General features: G+C 41.5%; 1 protein-coding gene across 2 annotated transcripts in view; it reads left to right on the top strand.

Annotated features, from left to right (window-relative positions):
* The window catches only part of LOC110492868 (cadherin-23), a 588,267-nt gene extending 575,951 nt beyond the window's left edge, over positions 1-12,316 (top strand). For both annotated transcript variants that reach the window (XM_036946709.1, XM_021567341.2), the window contains 3 exons: positions 10,368-10,487; positions 10,669-10,779; positions 11,197-12,316. In XM_036946709.1, coding sequence (XP_036802604.1) covers positions 10,368-10,487; positions 10,669-10,779; positions 11,197-11,544 — 579 coding nt within the window. In that variant the 3' untranslated portion in view covers positions 11,545-12,316. The remainder of the gene's footprint in view (positions 1-10,367; positions 10,488-10,668; positions 10,780-11,196) is intronic.
* The last annotated feature ends 1,307 nt before the right edge of the window (positions 12,317-13,623 follow it).

Here is a 13,623-nt window from a genome sequence, read left to right as displayed (position 1 = left end):
ATATGAACAATAAAATGAGGGTTATTGGTCAAAGATTAAGACAAAAGATGAAGCCTATTGACTAAAATGTGTCTTTCATAACACACCATTGTCATACAAACATATAAAACATGTCCACTAAAACACTAACATTGAACATGAACTAAAATTGTTTTCCTAACCACACTGATACGAACATTTTGTATGCAGTAAAACATGTTCATGGAATTTGTATTGTTCTTCACTTTTACTTCAGATATGTTTGCCATGTTATTGTGTCGCGTCCATCTCTTATCATCTCTGAGCCAATCTCCATTGCTTTCTAGCTACTGACGTCTTCTTCACTAGTAGCCAGTTCACATCTGCCATTTTCAGAGTCAGGTGCTCCTCCAACTACTTCCAGATACTGTGGCAAATTTGAACTGATCTTTTGTTCACTGTCAGCAACTCTGGCATCAGACAAACAATCTGGTCAACCCCATACCAGTTGATATCATCTCTTGGTCTTGGCCAGTAGAACTTGTTGACACCATTACTGTGCGTGCACTTTACTTTTACATTATGTTCTTCAACCTCAAGTATAATGCCAGGGTATGGTTGTTCGTCGTAGTTCACGATACACCACTGTCCACTGTGATGAGACTCGATGACATCTGGACAAAGTGGAACTGAGGTATCCAGATCGATGACATCTGATTGATGTTTAGGTGAGAGATCACGGCCATTAGCCGGCATTATCGGGAGGGTGACTTCTTGGAGTCCATAACATGGGCAATCCCACATGCCTTCCGCTGCTTGGCAGAGACAACTTATGTCTCTATATTTTAGGATGCCAGGTGTGATACTTACAACCTGGTGCATTCGCATGGTTCCTTTCAAACATCTTCTGTGCCTTTCTTTCCACATCTTCCTCGCTGACATAAAGGAACTGTATTTCACTGCCGGAGTCCCTCAACTCCTGGTAGAAAGACATTGCATCCGTTATGTCTCTCACGTGGCGGAACAAGAGGTCGGCCGACCTCTTTAATGAACCCCCCACTTCATCCGGAGTGGATGGGTGAGTCAACACTGTTGTTCCTGCTCTCAATCTCTCTCTGTGTTTTGCCTGTCTGACCCGCCATTTTCTTCGATCCTGTGTTTTTTCCCTTTCTATGAGATCCTTCACTCTTTTTCGAATCTCTAAATCCTTTAAGTAAATCTGGTATTTTTGTTTAAGGTAGGCTGCTCTGAGGTGTGGGTCAGCATCCCTTCTTAAATTGTAAATAAATCACTTAATCATGCAATTCATCCAATTTTCTTTCTTACTATAAACTGTATAACACCAGTGACAGATCTTAAGTTCTCGCATGGAATTACCAAGTTAATCATCAAATTGTTAACATATGAAGAGAGAATGTATACTCACCATGTGCTTTTCAAAACAGTCCCATCTCCAATGAACCTTTTACCCAGGAAGAATTTGTCAAGGATGTTGCATATTTTCAAAGTGATGGTTTTTATACATTTTAACACCAGTGACATGAAATTGAGGGACAGCTATTACTTGTAAATTATTTGTAATATTTATTTGATATTTTAGTTTTTTAAGTAGTCCAAACTATAATACTTTCCTTTGTATTATGAAATTTAAACTCAAATATGTCACTAAACCATGACTCCTGACCCGAGAGACAAGACAATTTTATGGTACTGACCGTGCACAACAATATATTTAAAAAATAGTTTGCAATATAACGGTCTTACATATGTTTTATTAATGATAAAACACTTATATTAAAACCAAAAAAACATATTTTCTGTCATTATCTCACACTTTTAAGTGTTTTTCCTGGTGATTAAGGCCGGGACAGGAAAGCCACCCTTTTCGTAGAATGATCTGGCTTTCTTAACAAGTGCGTCAACGACGTTGTACCCACAGGGACTGTACTTACATATCCCAACCAAAAGACATTGATTACAGGCTAAATCCACACTGAGCTAAAGGCTAGAGCTGCTGCTTTCAAGGAATCCCGCTATGACCTCTAACAAGCCATCAAAGAGGCATCAAAGCATCAATACAGGACTAAGATCAAATCATACTACGCTGGCTCTGAATCTCGTCAGATGTGGCAGGGCTTGCAAACTATCACGGATTACAAAGGGAAACCCAGCCTCGAGATGCCCAGTGACGTGAGCCTACCAGACGAGCTAAAAGCCTTCTATTCTCACTTCGAGTTAAGCAACACTGAACCATGCATGATAGCCCCAGATGTTCCAGACAATTGTGTGATCTCGCTCTCCATAGCCGATGTGAGAAGACATTTAAACAGGTTAACATTTACAAGCTCACAGGGCCAGACAAATTACCAGAGCATGCGTTGACCAGCTGTCATGTGTGTTCACTGACATTTACAACCTCTACCTGACCAAGACTGTAATATCTACATGTTTCAAGCAGACCACAATAGTCCCTGTGCCTAAGAATGCCAAGGTAACCTGTCTAAATGACTATCGCTCAATAGCACTCACAATTGTAGCCATGAAATTATTTAAAAGGCCATCATCCCAGACACCCTGGACCCACTCCAATTCGCATACCGCCCCATCAGATCCACACGCAATCTCTACTGCACTATCCCACCTGGACAAGAGGAACACCTATGTGAGAATGCTTTTCATCGACTATAGCTCAGCATTCAACACAATAGTGTCGAAGCTCATCAGTAAGCTCAGGACCCTGGGACTGAACATAAGTATACTAACAACATAACAATGGTAGGCCTGATCCTGATTGGGGCGGCAGGGTAGCCTAGTGGTTAGAGCGTTGGACTAGTAACCGGAAGGTTGCGAGTTCAAACCCCCGAGCTGACAAGGTACAAATCTGTCGTTCTGCCCCTGAACAGGCAGTTAACCCACTGTTCCCAGGCCGTCATTGAAAATAAGAATTTGTTCTTAACTGACTTGCCTGGTTAAATAAAGGTTAAAAAAAAAAAAAAAAAAAAAAAAAATCCCCGAAGACAATGCAACAGCCTATAGGGAGGAGGTCAGTGAGGTCATCATCGTCAACTAGACAAAGGAGCTGATCGTGGACTACAGGAAATGGAGGGCAGAGCACGCCCCCATCCACATCAACAGGGCTCTAGTGGAGCAGGTTGAAAGCTTCAAATTTCTCGGGGGCCACATCACCAAGGAATTAACATGGTCCACACACACCAACACAGTTGTGAAGAAGGCAAGACAACACCTCTTCCTCCTCAGGATGCTGAAAAGTTATATAGCTGCACCATTCAGAGCATCGTGACTGGCTGCATCACCATTTGGTATGGCAACTTGTTGGCATCCGACTGCAAACTCTACAGAAGGTAGTGCGTACGGCCCAGTACACATCATTGGGGCCGAGCTCCCTGCCATCCAGGACCTCTATTCCAGCTGGTGTCAGAGGAAGGCCCTAAAAATTGTCAAAGACTCCAGCCACCCCAGTCATAGACTGTTCTCTCTGCTACCTCATGGCAAGTTTACCGATAAACCAAGTCTGAAACCAACAGGGCTCTGAACAGCTTCTACCCCCAAGCCATAAGACTGCCAAATAGTTATCCAAATAGCTACCCGGACTATCTGCATTGACCATTTTTGCACTCTTTTGGCTCATCACGCTGCTTGCTACTGTTTATTATCTATCCTGTTGACTAGACACTTTACCCCTATCTACTGTATATGTACATATCTACCTCAATTACCTCGTACCCCTGCTCATCAACTCGGTACTGGTACCCTGTGTATGTAGTCGTTAATTATTGTGTATTTATTCCTTGTTTTATTATTTTTCTCTCTGCATTGCTGGGAAGGGCCAGTAAGTAAGCATTGCATTGTTGTTTACGAAGCATAACATTTAATAACATTTGATTTGATAATCAGATAAGAGGATGGGCTGCATCAAAATAAATGAATAGCGGGAAAGAACACAATTGCGCATTAGATGACCTTGTCTTTTCCAACTAGCACTGACTTTGCTGATATTTATTGAGGAAAAATGTACTTACAATGACTATGATATGTGGTTGTCTGACCTCGCTATTTTAAGATGAATGCACTAACTGTAAATCACTCTGGATTAAAGCTAAATGACTAAAATGTAAATGTATGTCATTGTGGCATTGATTCTGATAGAAACACACAGTAACATGGTTGCCATATTCTCAGAATATTAGAAATGTGTATATTAACAGTAGCATACTTTCTCTCATTTGCCATTTAAGCAATGATGTTGCCAGTGTTTGGTTCTAATTTTCAAATCCAAAACAATACACAACACAGAGATCCATCTCCATGTTTTAATGTGGAAACAAATATAAAAATCACGTGGGACAAATCACGAAACACAATATATTAAAGGGGAAATCTGCAGTTGCTACATCCTTTTTGAGTTTGTTATATCTGGAGTACTTCTCCTGTCTTATCCGGTGTCCTGTGTGAATTTAAGTATGCTCTCTCTAATTCTCTCTTTCTCTCGGAGGACCTGAGCCCTAGGACCATGCCTCAGGACTACCTAGCATGATGACTCCTTGCTGTCCCCCGTCCACCTGGCCGTGCTGCTGCTCCAGTTTCAACTGTTCTGCCTGCGGCTATGGAATCCTGACCTGTTCACCGGACGTGCTACCTGTCCCAGACCTGCTGTTTTCAACTCTCTAGAGACAGCAGGAGTGGTAGAGATACTCTTAATGATCGGCTATGAAAAGCCAACTGACATTTTCTCCTGAGGTGCTGACTTGCTGCACCCTCGACAACTACTTTGATTATTATTATTTGACCATGTTGGTCATTTATGAACATTTGAACATCTTGCCATGTTCTGTTATAATCTCCACCCGGCACAGCCAGAAGAGGACTGGCCACCCCTCATATAGCCTGGTTCCTCTCTAGGTTTCTTCCTAGGTTTTGGCCTTTCTAGGGAGTTTTTCCTAGCCACCGTGCTTCTACACCTGCATTGCTTGCTGTTTGGGGTTTTAGGCAGGGTTTCTGTACAGCACTTTGAGATATCAGCTGATGTACGAAGGGCTATGTAAATAAATGTCATTTGATTTGTGACATTTTTAAATGAACAATGTAATGACGGTATGTGGTGTGGATTTCAAGAAGACGATGGAGAGATGCTCAACTATATCAAATTAATTAACTACTGACAGTTTATGAGATAGTGGAAATGTGGTAATAATTTCAATATAAGTGGCAATCCTACAGGTGAGCATATTTCAATGAGAAACTGTTTTTTTATTTGATCAGTTAGGGGTGTTGTATCTATTGCCAAATAATGACAACGACTTATAGTACTTAGAACGTGAGAGTAGTGTGACTCCCCTAGCAGGTCTCAAACCCATTGACGAATGCCATATGCACTATCCCAATATGGGATATCCCTAGGGCATATGCTTATTGGGCAAGTATAGTTAGACACTGTTGAGAAGAAAACCCTAAACGCTTCTTGCTAGGCAGATCTGAAACTACTGGATACTGTAGGTATAAGGTGAATGCACTTTGTACTTTTAACAGAGCTGAGATTTACTTCAGTCAATAAAAACTATTTTATTGACCATAGTGATTCAGGGGTAACATTAAAACAGGGTGTTAATGCCCCACCAACATCAGAGAAGTATACAAAAAGCCCTAAAATTGCTTTAAATAAGTCAATCAAATCAATAATCTGACACTAACATGGTGACATAACAGAAAGCTCAGAATGCTGTGAACCAAGAGGTTCTGAGTTCAAATCCCAGGGGAGTACATGCTGAATAATAATTATATAAATGAACATGCACAATGTAATCATGTATGTCAAATATGTACGTTGAAAACACTGTTTAAAACATTGTTTGTGTGTGAATGTCCCTAAAATTGCCAACAAACAAAGAGCTGTGAATGGATCAGTGGTTCACCAATCAGAGCCTAAAATGGGCATGGCCACAGTAACAAGGGGAGATGTGCAATGGTAAACAATTAGGTGTTTTCTTCTAGACTGTTTCTTTGGGACCATCAGGTGATGTCTGATACCCAGGAATGTTCTTGCAAAGTTCCCATGAAGCGTGTCTAGAACATCAATATCATATATTCGTAGAAAATGGCAACCATGTATGTTTGGTGGGACGTTGATAGAATATTATCCCAACCCACATAAAACTGGACACAGGAATGTTCTTACAACGTTCCCATGAAACATGCCTAGAACATTAATATTGAATATTCTGAGAAAATTTGAATCATGTTCTGGGTAAGTCCTGTTTTACTTTAAAGGAATGGTCTCTTGGAAACAGTCCTTATATGTAACTGTAACGTTCCTATGAAAACCTAATGAGACTCTTAAGGGAACATTCTCTAAAGTTGTGGAAGCGTTTGTTGTTAGCTGGGACTACACAGGAAAAATGATACACAAGTGAATCTCTCCTCTGGCCTAGCCAGGTATTATGCTACTAACACTGTATACTTGTATTTATGGTAGCGTCCCACCTGGCCAACATCCGGAGTGCCAAATTCAAATTAAATTACTATAAATATTAAACTTTCATGAAATCACAAGTACAATACTTCACAATAAAGCTTAACTTGTTAATCCAGCCAAGGTCTCAGATTTTTAAAATGCTTTACGGCAAAAGCAAACCATGCGATTATCTGAGGACAGCATCCAGCACACAAATGCATGACAAATAATTTTCAACCGGGGAGCTGCGACACGAAAGTCAGAAATAGTGATATAATATATGCCTGACCTTTGAAGATCTTCTTCTGTTGGCACTCCAAAAGGTCTCAGTTACATTACAAATGGTTATTTTGTTCGATAAATTTCTTCTTTATATCCATAAAAACTCAGTTTAGCTTGCGCGCTTCAGTCAATAATCCACTCGGTTTCCATCGGTCAAAATGCATACAAAATGAATCCCAAACGTTACCAATAAATTTATCCAAACAAGTCAATCAACATTTATAATCAATCCTTAGGTACCCTAATACGCAAATAAACAATACAATATAAGACAGAGAATTGTTATTGTCTTTACCGGAGATAAACAAAAAAGAACGCGCTCTCTCGGCCATGCGCATGGAAACACTACAGACAAAATGCGAGCCCTTAGAAAAACGACTTCTTCTCCCTCATTTACCCCCCAAAACAGCCCGAAACTCTTTCTAAAGACTGTTGACATCCAGTGGAAGCCCTAGGAACTGCAATCGGGCACGACTGTAAAAGTGCCAGCCTTTTCCTACTTACAAAGCATGTAGAGTCTGTCATTTTTATCATAGGTGCACTTCAACTGTGAGAGACGGAATCTCAAACAAAAATCCAGAAAATCACATTGTATGATTTTTAAATAATTAATTTGCATTTTATTGCATGACATAAGTATTTGATCACCAACCAACCAGTAAGAATTCCAGCTCTCACAGACCTGTTCGTTTTTCTTTAACATCTTAAGGTATCGGGGGCAGCGTTTTCACTTTTGGATAAATAGCGTGCCCAATTTCAACTTCCTGCTACTCATGCCAAGAATTTAAGATATACATAGTATTAGTAGATTTGGATAGAAAACACTCTGAAGTTTCTAAAACGGTTTGAATCATGTCTGTGAGTATAACAGAACTTATGTAGCAGGCAAAACCCCGAGGACGAACCGTTCCGAATTGTATTTTTTTTGAGGTTCAGTGAGTTAGGTTTTGTTCAGTGAGATCTCATTGGAAAACGATATTTCTTAGGCACTGGTTTTCAGTTCCGCTTCCACTGGATGTCACCAGTCTTTGGAATTTGGTTGAGGTTATTCCTTTGTGCAATGAAGAAGTACGGCCATCTAGGAAATGGGTAACACTGTTGAGAGTTGCGCAAGACTTGAAAAGTAGCGTTAGTTTCCTCTTGTCCTCTATTGAAAACAGATTGACCCGTCTTCAATTTGATCGATTATTAACGTTTAAAAATAACTCAAGTTGTATTACAAAAGTAGGTTGAAATGGAAGCTGTTTTTTCTGGATCAAACGTGCCAAATAAATTTACATTTTGGATATATATGGACAGAATGAATCGAACAAAAGGACCAATTGTGATGTTTATGGGACATATTGGAGTGCCAACAAAAGAAGCTTGTCAAAGGTAAGGCATGTTTTATATTTTATTTCTGCGTTTTGTGTAGTGCCTGGAGGGGTGAAATATGCTACTCTCTTAGTTTACTATTGTGCTATCATCAGATAGCTTATTATGCTTTCGCCGAAAAGCCTTTTTAAAAACTGACATGTTGGCTGGATTCACAACGAGTGTAGCTTTAATTTAGTATCTTGCATGTGTGATTTAATGAAAGTTTGATTTTCATATGATTTTATTTGAATTTGCCGCACTGCATTTTCCCTGGCTTTTGGCCAAGTGGGACGCAAAGCGTCCCCTATACCATAAGAAGTTAAGAAGCCCTCCTGTTCTCCACTCATTACCTGTATTAACTGCACCTGTTTGAACTCGTTACCTGTATAAAAGACACCTGTCCACACACTCAATCAAACATACTCCAACCTCTCCACAATGGCCAAGACCAGAGAGCAGTGTAAGGACATCAGGGATAACATTGTAGACCTGCACAAGGCTGGGATGGGCTACAGGACAAAAGGCAAGCAGCTTGGTGAGAAGGCAACAACTGTGCTTCTACACCTGCATTGCTTGTTTGGGGTTTTAGGCTGGGTTTCTGTACAGCACTTTGAGATATCAGCTGATGTACGAAGGGCTATATAAATACATTTGATTTGATTTGTTGGCGCAATTATTAGAAAATGGAAGAAGTTCAAGATGACGGTCAATCACCCTCGGTCTAGGGCTCCATGCAAGATCTCACCTCGTGGGGTATCAATGATCATGAGGAAGGTGAGGGATCAGCCCAGAACTACACGGCAGGACTTGGCCAATGACCTGAAGAGAGCTGGGACCACAGTCTCAAAGAAAACCATTAGTAACACACTACACCATCATGGATTAAAATCCTGCCACGCACGCAACGTCCCCCTGCTCAAGCCAGCGCATTTCCAGGCCCGTCTGAAGTTTGCCAATGACCATCTGGATGATCCAGAGGAGGAATGGGAGAAGGTCAGGTGGTCTGATGAGACAAAAATAGAGCTTTTTGGTCTAAACTCCACTCGCCGTGTTTGGAGGAAGAAGAAGGATGAGTACAACCCCAAGAACACCATCCCAACCGTGAAGCATGGAGGTGGAAACATAATTCGTTGGGGATGCTTTTCTGCAAAGGGGACAGGACGACTGCACCGTATTGAGGGGAGGATGGATGGGGCCATGTATCACAAGATCTTGGCCAACAACCTCCTTCCCTCATTAAGAGCATTGAAGATGGGTCGTGGCTGGGTCTTCCAGCATGACAACGACCCGAAACACACAGCCAGGGCAACTAAGGAGTGGCTCCGTAAGAAGCATCTCAAGGTTGTGGAGTGGCCTAGCCAGTCTCCAGACCTGAACCCAATAGAAAATCTTTGGAGGGAGCTGAAAGTCTGTATTGCCCAGCGACAGCCCCGAAACCGGAAGGATCTGGAGAAGGTCTGTATGGAGGAGTGGGCCAAAATCCCTGCTGCAGTGTGTGCAAAGCTGGTCAAGAACTACAGGAAACGTATGATCTCTGTAATTGCAAACAAAGGTTTCTGTACCAAATATTAATTTCTGATTTTCTGATGTATCAAATACTTATGTCATGCAATAAAATGCAAATTAACTACTTAAAAATCATAAAATGTGATTTTCTGGATTTTTGTTTTAGATTCCGTCTCACAGTTGAAGTGTGCCTATGATAAAAATTACAGACATGCTTTGTAAATTGGAAAACCTGCAAAATCGGCAGTGTATCAAATACTTGTTCTCCCCACTGTATCTACAATACAAAATCCATGTGTACGTGTGTGTATAATGCGTATGTTTTCGTATGTGTGTATGCATGTGTCTGTACCTATGTTTGTGTTGCTTCACAGTCCCCGCTGTATATAGTCCTAGGGAAGATGACACCACATTTTGTCTCAGGTTTACATGAGCTCCAATTAGTCATCATTGCTCCGCCCTCCGAGTGACCCTCAGGCAGTGATTCAGTCAAATCACTATCAACACACGTACTGCACTTGACTTTAAAGGTAACTTACACTTGAGTTGACATCCACAGCGTTTACCGTGTATGCAATCTCAGCGAACATCATGGAAATCGCCTGCATGTCGACAGTACAGTACACATTTGATTGAATCCCAGCCAAAGTCAGCTCTGGATCTCTGTGTCTCTCGTATCCCCAGTGCTGCCCTCCTAGGCCAGGCATTTGTCTTTCACTGATCTGTGTGTCTGTGTCTGTGTCTGTGTCTGTGTGTGTGTGTGTGTGTGTGTGTGTGTGTGTATTACACCTTGCAGGGAACATTTGGCCGCAAGCCTCAGGCCAAGCCTGAGGATGACCGTTACCTGAGAGCAGCCATCCAGGAGTATGACAACATCGCCAAGCTGGGCCAGATCATGAGGGAGGGGCCCGTTAAGGTAAGGAACACACAATATGTCCTCTCAGGTGGCAGTGACCACACATTCCTGTTGGGAACTAATATTTCTGCTTGTAAAACAACCATTGGTTTTGAGGTGCTGTGCAGTAATCTAAACATATTGGGACGGTGAATGTGATTTTGATTGACTGTGATTGTGACCATAACTGCTGTCCTATTAGGGCACATTGCTCAATGTGGTTCTGGACGACTACCTGAGGCTCAAAAAGCTCTTTGCAGCCAGACTGGTCACCAAGTCGACTAGCCAAGGCGACCAATCGTCAGTCACAGAGGTGGGACGTGAGAAGAAGCAGGTCCAATCCTGTTGCTGTGTGCTGTCCTGCTCCCTGCCACCGCCATTGGAGGGCGCTATATCACTCCTCTGTTTTCCCCACTGGCGCTTCTCCGTCTCACTGCCTCTGCTTGCATGACTCCTGTAGGCCACTGCCACCCCACTCTACTGCTCTATAGGATGTTGCCACCGACTGCTAGTGCTAACTGCTGTTTTTCCCCTCAGAATTCCTTTCAGGCTCATTTCTGACTGCTGCACCTTTTCAACATTATTGCATCTGACTTTCAATGTTACTTAATTTCAATGAGACAATTGGTGCTGCTTTTTTGCTTATTCCCCAACTTCCTTCAACCCTCTACCCTTTAATATAATCTGCCTATTCCTCTCTTCCATGTCTCTACCTTCTTTCCTCTCCCAGCTGATCCAGAGTGACCTGGATGATGATGAGGATGAGCGAGTGGGCATGGGTGGCAGCTGGGGTACGCTGCGCTTCAAACACAAGCTCCCCGTGGAGATGAGGGGACCCGACGGCGTGCACGTTGTTCACGGCAGCATGGGCACGCTCCTGACCTCTGACCTCAACAGTCTGCCTGAGGACAACCAGCTGGCCCTGGCGCGCTCCATGGAGGCGCTTAACGCCACCGACAGGGGGCTGTACACCGAGCGCAATGCCCGTACTGAGTCGGCCAAGTCCACGCCGCTGCACCACAACGACAAGGTCGATAACACACTGTCCGAGAGCCCGCTGGAGATCACAGAGTTATGACTAGCCTCGCTGGTCTGAGCAGATCCACCACTGAGTGGAGTGTCCTCCTGTCCCCCTGACTCTTCCTCTATCCTCTCCTCATAGACTGAGTGTCAGACACTGACCACTGTGACCAGTATACAGCCAGGAGAGATTTGGGAAAGCGGGCAGAGGGCCAGGGGTTGGAGGAGGTAGAGTGTGTATAGTCTGGGAACTTCAAATGCCAGTGAAGATCTTTGTGAGCCATGGAAGGTATGTGTAAGGGATTTTAATTTAATTTAATGCCTGATGGTGGATCAAATGCATAGGCCTGTGTGTCAATTGAATACCTGGAACATAAAATAGCAAAGCAAACTGAAAGACTAAGATAAAACATTTTGATAAATAGGACATTATGGCCAGCTTGTCTCTTGCAGGATATTATTTGGTCTCTTACACATTCAGCTAAGATCCAGGTGCCCAGCTAACAACATTCCCACACTTTTAGAGAACATTCCCTTAAATGTCTCATTAGATCATTACCCAGTGGTGTAAAGTACTTAAGTAAAAATACTTGAAAGTACTACTTAAGTCATTTTTGGGGGATATCTGTACTTTACTTTTAATTTTCTTTAGGAATGTAGTGACGTTAAAGTATGTATTTTTTGCTCCATACATTCTCCCTGACTTCCAAAAGTACATTACATTTTGAATGCTTATCAGGACAGGAAAATGGTCTAATTCACACAATTATATCAAGAGAACATCCCTGGTCATTCCTACTGCCTCTGATCTGACTAAACACATGCTTTATTTGTAAATGTCTGATGTCTGAGTGTTGGAGCGTGCCCCTGGCTATCCGCATATTTAAAAAAAAATAAAAAAAGGTGCCGTCTGGTTTGCTTAATGTAAGGAATTTGAAATGATTTAGTATTTACTTTTGGCACTTAAATATATTTTAGCAATTACATTTACTTTTGATACTTAACTATATTTAAAACCTAATTATTTTAGACTTTTACTCAAGTAGGATGTTGCTGGGTGATTTTCACTTTTACTTGAGTCATGTTCTATTAAGGTATCTTTACTTTAACTCAAGTATGACATTTGGGTACTTTTTCCACCACTGCCATTACCTAATGTTTTCATAGGACTGTTCCAGTGAAGACTGTTTCATTCCCTTAATGTCAAACATAACTTTCCCAGAACGTAGTTAGCATGTTCTCAGAATATTCAATATGAATGTTCAAGACACATTCATTGGGAATGTAGCAAGGACATTCCTGTGTCCAGTTTTCTGAGGGTTAGAATATTCAATCAACGTCCCACCAAACATACACAGAGCATGGTTGCCATGTTTTCAGAATATCTAATATTATAATACGCTAATTATTCTAAACTGCAGAAGGGACTACTCCTACAATTTTTTATTTTTTTTTCTTCATTTTCAGGCTCTAAAGAAGCATGCCGTCCTTTTACATCCGGTAGACCACTTTATATTAAGCTGGGTTTTGGTTTTTCAGTTTTTGTGTTTGGAATGGCACGGATACTATTGTGTCATGTTAATGACATTACGGCATAATTTCGCTCCTCCTCCAGCCCAATAAAAGGGACCCCTGACCCATCTAAAAGTAATTCGTAGTCAATGACAGAAAGCATCCACAGGCCTCTACAGGATGTCCTGGCATTGCAGGAGAGGAGGCTGCATGAGGCGTTAGATAAGCCAGGTAATTTACAGAAAGTATTCATACCCCTTGATTTATTCCACATTTTGTTTTGTTACAGCCTGAATTCAAAATGGATTCATTGGATTTTTTTTATCTCTCACCAACTACACACAAGTCCTGATAATGACAAAGTGCAAACATTTTTTTTAAATTGTTTGCAAATTTGTTGAAATTGAAATACAGAAATACAGTACCAGTCAATTACTCATTCATGAGTTTTTATTTTTACTATTTTCTACATTGTAGAATAATAGTGAAGACATCAAAACTAGGAAATAACACATATTGAATCATGTAGTATCCAAAAAAGTGTTAAACAAATATTTTATATTTGAGATTCTTCAACGTAGCCACCCTTTCCCTTGATGACAGCTTTGCACACTCTTGGAATTAT

Source organism: Oncorhynchus mykiss, chromosome 16, assembly GCF_013265735.2.
Source record: "Oncorhynchus mykiss isolate Arlee chromosome 16, USDA_OmykA_1.1, whole genome shotgun sequence".
Taxonomy (NCBI): domain Eukaryota; kingdom Metazoa; phylum Chordata; class Actinopteri; order Salmoniformes; family Salmonidae; genus Oncorhynchus; species Oncorhynchus mykiss.
Note: the sequence above shows the minus strand (reverse complement) of the source record. Positions and strands in the feature narration are given on the sequence as shown.